General features: G+C 34.2%; 1 protein-coding gene across 12 annotated transcripts in view; it reads left to right on the top strand.

Moving 5' to 3' along the window:
• LOC106881190 (girdin) overlaps positions 1–6737 on the top strand; it is a 176959-nt gene that overhangs the window by 139273 nt on the left and 30949 nt on the right. For all 12 annotated transcript variants that reach the window (XR_008265197.1, XR_008265198.1, XR_008265201.1 and 9 more), the window contains 2 exons: positions 1299–1350; positions 2197–2317. Coding sequence is in view for 3 of the 12 variants with exons in the window: in XM_052971764.1 (XP_052827724.1) it covers positions 1299–1350; positions 2197–2317 (173 nt within the window). In the remaining 9 variants the exon portion in view is untranslated. The remainder of the gene's footprint in view (positions 1–1298; positions 1351–2196; positions 2318–6737) is intronic.

The following is a 6737-nucleotide window of genomic DNA, read 5'->3' as shown; positions in this document are numbered from 1 at the left end:
TTTCTAACGCGACTCTCTCTATCTCTATATCTATCTCCCCCTCTCATTCTTCCCTCTACTGTTCTTCGCCTCTCCCTGTCACTACTATCTCTCTCTCTCTCTTGTTGCTCGTCCTTCGCCTCTCACCGTTACTACTACTATCTCTCTCCCTCTCTACTTCTCGTTGCTCACTTTTATTCTACTTCCTCCCCTTCTTTTCCCTCTGCTACTCTTTCTCTTTACACAGCACTGGTCACGTGTGTCCGGCTGCTATTTCTTTTCGTTCTTGGATTCCCCAAGCTCACATGTACTTCTTTGCTCCTCCTGTTCGTGCTTCACAGCGTTCAATACATACACACTTCACATCTGGCTGTACAGCCTTTTTGCTTGTTTGTTTATTCACTGTTTCGTTTTCCTGTCTTGTTTTCCGTCCGCCACTACTCTCCACGAAAATAATTTAATTTGTGTTCATGGGAAGAATCATTTCAACGATGCATACTGCCTTAATTCTTCGAAACGCCGGTGTTTTAATGGTGGCAGCTGATGAAGGAGATGTTTCTATGTGGCTTGCTTGTTTGTTGTACCTTGTTTATCATTTTGTCCATGTTCTTTTGCCACGTCATGTACCCAGTTTTGTATCTATATGTACATGTAGATGAAGGTATGTACATACATGTACATATACATGCATATACTCATATATTGTTTATATATATATATATATTGAGAAAAAAAGTTGTTAGAATTTTGGGTGAAAATCCTTTATGTATATATATATATATATATATATATATATATATATATATATATATATATATACAAAGCACTCAGTCCACTCTACAGGGTGGTTGGTGTTAGGAAGGGCATCCAGCCATAAAAAACCATGCCAAAACAGACAGTAGTCTGGTATAGTCTTATACTTGGCCAGCTCCTGTCAAACTGTCCAACCCATGCCAGCATGGAAGACATGTTAAATGATGGTGATGATATAGTGCTACTGGTTAGGAACCATTTTGATATTTTCAGGAATTTGTAGTATTAATGATAATTACAGGTTAATGTACAATTTCTCTCTACATGATTAATATTGGTGGTGGTGCCAGTGGAGGTAACTTGTTAAATATTATCATTTAGTGTTTTATAGACAAAAGGAAACGCAAATGCAAATGTTAAGATAAATAACATTGTTTTTTGTATCATTTAATTTCTCAGTAAATTGTTTCTTGAATGGATAAAATATTGATATTTGCGTGTTTGTGTGTGTGTTCAATAGTAAATTAATTTTGTTAGTATCTTATTGCTTATATCTTTCATTGAAGACGCAGCCTTGGAGCCACTCTAGTACGGAAAGCAAGAGGTATTATAACACGGGTAAGTAGCATTTTGTACCTCAAAGGGAATAAAAGATTTTGAAGAGTAGTGTAATCATTAATCTCAAAGTTTTACTATTAAATTAACTTTTTTGAGAAAAGTGAAGAATTATGGTAAAAAGTGGAATCATTAATATCAAACATCAATGGAATCTATCTCACTGGTCTAGAAAGGCCTGCAAAAGCCAGCAGAACTGCCTCTTCCTCAGACACAGTGAGTAAAAAGAAATTTGATGCTGAAGTTCAATATCAAAAATCTTTTTACCTTCTTCTGGGGGACAGGGATAAATGCTTGTTAATATTGTATTTCAATTGTGTGTATTTCTAAACTATTAAATTCATACTCAGATACCTATTTCTGAAAGATGCAGTTATGAAGTCCTAATGAAAGAATTCTACTTAATATAGAATCATAAGAAAACCTGTAATACAATACATGTGAGAAAAGAAAAAACAAGTGTTTCTGTTGTGTTGATATAGAGATAGAATAATGTATAAATCTGGAGATTAGTGTTAGTAAAAGTGTCCTTGGTCAGATTTTAAATGTGGGTTTGATTACTAGATAGCATTTTATCTCTGAGACATTAGCTTAAGCAGTAGGGACATTTTGTAGGATATTTTGTAACTCAAGAGAAAACTTGTTTTGATGTAATTTTAGATGCATTGAGTGCACTGAGTTTCCAAGAGATCAATAAATGAGATATATATTACTGAAATTCTTAATATGAAGAAATCACTTCATTAAAGTAAATTTTAAAGTTTGGTGGGAAGTTAAGTTTACTTATGTTTTATTTTAAATTTTATTTATCTTTAATCATCTTAAATATTTCAATTGTTCTTTACTTAGGTCCATCGAACAAAAAGCAAGACAAATTTAACCAATTCTGAAAGTCCTGATAACTCATCTGTTGGTTCAGGATCCTGTGGAGAAGCAGCTGATGCTGATAGTAATAGTGGGCGAAGAATTAGTAAGTGACATTATTTGTCTTAACTGAGAAAGCATTTTTATCTTTTTACATTTTTTTTTTTCCACAAACCTCTTGTCAATTTACATCATTTTGATACTGAACACATCCAACCAATCTCACGGCAAATGTGAACTTTGTACAGAAGGCAAAGAGTTAATAAATACTTCAATGTCTAATTCTATGCCTTATGTATCTATGTTCAAATCTACATAAACTACTATTGGTAAAATAAGGGATAGTAATTATATTAGATTTAATTCAGTAAAAAATATCACTTTCCAAAATTTTAGTGCCAAGGAAATTAGATAGCTAATATGCTAGTCAAAAGTTGTTACTTAAAATCCTGGATATTTCTAATAAATTAGTGGAGTCACCTGAGTTGCTCAATCACTTGAGTATGAAAAGAAAAATAATAATTGAACACTCAGATAATTTGTGAATTTAAAAAATGATCTTGGAAATTTTGCTAAAAATTATAGATTTATCTAAATTCTTTCATTTTATTTTAGTTGTTCTATGTTCTTGTTTTAAAATTTAAGTATTTAAAAAATTTTTAATTATTTATTTCAGAACTGATATTGTTTGAAAACATTACTGGCTAATCAATATTTTACAATAACCAAAGCAAAAATTCTTTTAAGAAATGAAATATTTTGATAGATTTAGGCGTAGGAGTGGCTGTGTGGTAAGTAGCTTGCTTACCAGCCACATGGTTCCGGGTTTGGTCCCACTGCGTGGCACCTTGGGCAAGTGTATTCTACTATAGCCTCAGGCCAACCAAAGCCTTGTGAGTGGATCTGGTAGACAGAAACTGAAAGAAGCCCGTCGTATATATATGTGTGTGTGTGTGTGTGTGTATGTTTGTATGTCTGTGTTTGTCCCCCCAACATCGCTTGACAACCGATGCTGGTGTGTTTACGTCCCCGTAACTTAGCAGTTCGGCAAAAGAGACCGATAGAATAAGTATTAGGCTTACAAAGAATAAGTCCTGGGGTTGATTTGCTCGACTAAAGGCGGTGCTCCAGCATGGCCACAGTCAAATGACTGAAACAAGTAAAAGAGTAAAGCGTATTTATTTTCTATTTTCAACTGTTTCAATATCTTGCTATATTATGCTCTTAAAGAAATAATTCTGTAGGTTTCGTAAAGTTACTCTAAGAATATAGAAATGTTACTTTAAAACCATTAAAAGAATGAACAACTTTAGCCCCTTCAACCTCAGGACCATCATCATCTGACCCTAAGAGCCCTTTAATATGGAGTGGAACTCCTGTAACATTTATATCTTATATTAATTTGTCAATGTTACTTAGTTATTAATGCTAAGTCAGAGACAAAGCTAAAAATACATTTTGTGTAAATTGTTGTTAGATAAAGGTTGGCCATTGCTACTTTATAGATCATTTGTTTCTATGTCCACTCTTACCATTTTCTTGTAATTTTGTTGAAATTTAAGGTGGTGAGCTGGCAGAAACATTAGCATGCCGGGTGAAATGCTTAGCAGTATTTCATCCGTCTTTACGTCCCGAGTTCAAATTCCGCCAAGGTTGACTTTGCCTTTCATCCTTTTGGGGGTCAATAAATTAAGTACCAGTTGCGTACTGGGGTCAATCTATTCGACTAGTTCCCTCCCCCAAAATTTTGGGCCTTGTGCTTAGAGTAGAAAAGAATTTTGCTGAAATTTAAATTTGTTGTTTTTATTATATATTTTCTAATTGTTAAATTCATATTATTGCATGCATTAATTGTTGCATTATCATTTGTTTTAGGTTGAAAATAGTGTTTGCATTGCTTCTTTACTTGTCAGCTACACTTGCTTGCTATGCATCACTTCTCCACTTGCCTTTCTATATATTTCAGACACATTCTTTTTATAAGGACCTGTTTGCATGTGTAATCTACTATTAATTGTGATAGGATAGAAATATGTCGTATAAAATTAGACTTGCTCTACAACAAATTTTTAAAGTAATGTAGCCAAAGAAAGATGAAGTGAAGAAACTAGTAACAGTAAACAGTCACCTAATTAAACACACTCATATTTACAGTTTTGTTAAATTTCTTATGTTACAATATTTTTCCTAATCTAAATGTAACTGAAATTACTCAAATGCTGAAATATATTTGAATATTTAATTATATTTTCATAATTTATGCTTTTATGTATCTTCAATTTATTATGTGATTAAAGATAAAAAAGGCTGTGGTTTTATATTAATTTAACTTCAAAAATTTTTATTGCTGGATAGACTGTACATATGATCCAAAGGGTCAGCATTGTTGATACTCTGTGTTATGTTGATTCTGCCTGAGGGTTTACCTCAGTGTACAAGTGTCTGTAGTATACTCGACCAAGTGGTTCAACTAAAATATTCATCATTACAACCACTAGAGATCCATTGACTTCATTTTATCTTCATATATGTACATCCATGTTTCCTGGTTTCAGTCATTGGACTGCTACACTTTTGGGGCATCACCTATATTACTTATTTCAGTCTGCTATTTTTTTATATTCTACTGATTGAGTTATCATTTTGACGCAACACCAGTCATGATTTAGCTAGCAGTGTTGTGTCACACAAACAAACGCGCGTGCGTGTGCACACACACACACACACACACACACACACAACAAACTCCTGAACATTTTCCATCTTTCTAAATTTCACTCACAAAGTATTGGTCAACCTGTGAATATAGTAAAAGATACTTGCCTGGTTACCATACAGTGGAAATGAACTGAAAACCAAGTTTTGTCAAGAAAATTTTTTAACCACACTTCCAAGCCTACCTCAACAACACACACATATGTATATTCACACATAAAAATTCACACATATATACATGCATATATACACATACTGTATACAGGGTGTGTAAAATACTTGAGGACAGATTTATGTTTATACAAAAAGAGATATATGATAACGGATAATAACTTTATTTATCAAAAAATGCTATGAGGATAAAAATAAACCTTCTTTTCTGTAATATTATTCAATAAAGCCACCTTCAGCTTCAACAACTGCTTCTATATGAGATCTAAATCATCTACATGCTCGAATCAAGTTGTCCTGGTTCATTTTGGACATTACTCTGACTATGGCAGCTTTCATAAAATCTTTGGTACTATGGGCATGTTCATTGACCTCTCTCTGAACAACACTCCACATATAATAGTCCAATGGATTGAGATCTAGGGTACTAGGAGGCTAAATGTTAGGGGTTATGTGATCATGAAAGTTTTCAGCCATCCATTCCTGTATTACTAGAGCCATGTGTGATAGTGCAGAGTCTTACTGAATCACATATGGCCTTCCATTGCATACACTGTCTATCCAGGGCTTAACAACTATTTCCAGAACCTCAATGTAGGCAGCAGAGTTAACTGTAAGGCCTTGTGGAAAGAAGTAAGGAGGAATCACATGTCCTTCATTGCTGACAACCCCTAAAACCATGACAGTTGCAGAAAATTTTGTATGCATAACGCTTGGAACTTTAGAAGGGTCTGCACATAACCATCTGTCATTTCTTCTGTTAACTTTTTGATCTTGGTTAAAGTTTTTCTCGTTCGGGAAAAAACAAATCAAATCTTTTTCTGCTGGATTTTTCAGTTTGTTTAAGAGCCTTTTAGAGCTGATGTAGTGATTTTCTTTTGCTTTTTCTGACAAATTGACCTTTCCTCATCATATAAGACTTATATCTGATGTCTTCGTGGACAACATTTCTGACTGTTCCTTCTGACATATGAAGATCTTTTACAATTGACCTCCTGGACTTTCTGGGATTGTAATCAATGGTCTGTTGAACTTACAAGATAAATTCAGGTATTCTGATGATTTCAGAGTGTTTAGAATGGTTTTTATGCTTTGATACTGGTGATACATTTCCATCGTTAAAATGGCTCTTCCCACGGACCACAAATTAAATTTGTACCATGGAGGAATCTAGTGGCGGACAGAAAACAAGACAGGAAAACGAAACAGTAGAATAAACAGAAAAGGCTATACGGCCAGACATGGAAAAATATGTGTATATTGAACACTGTGAAGCAACGACTGGAATGAAGAGAGATGAAGAATAGTTTGTAGCGTGCTTGGCGATAGCCAAGGAAGAAACGAAGTAAAGCTGGACACGTGTGACCAGCAAGGGGTAAGGAGAAAGAGTGGTAGAGGGAGAAAAAAGGGGAGGAAGTAGAAGATAGGTGAGCAACGAGAGACAGGGAGGAAGAGAGAGATATAGTAGTAACAGAAGGAAGAACGAGAGGGAGAAAAAGATACTAAGATAGAGTCGCATCAGAAAATAAAAAGTTCAAAACTTACTTGCAGGGATGACACGTGGGTTCGATCATGTAATACAAATAATACATGAGTATATGCATATATACATACATGTATGTACATACTTACATCTACCT

This window comes from Octopus bimaculoides, chromosome 11 (genome assembly GCF_001194135.2).
Source record: "Octopus bimaculoides isolate UCB-OBI-ISO-001 chromosome 11, ASM119413v2, whole genome shotgun sequence".
NCBI lineage: Eukaryota > Metazoa > Mollusca > Cephalopoda > Octopoda > Octopodidae > Octopus > Octopus bimaculoides.
Note: the sequence above shows the minus strand (reverse complement) of the source record. Positions and strands in the feature narration are given on the sequence as shown.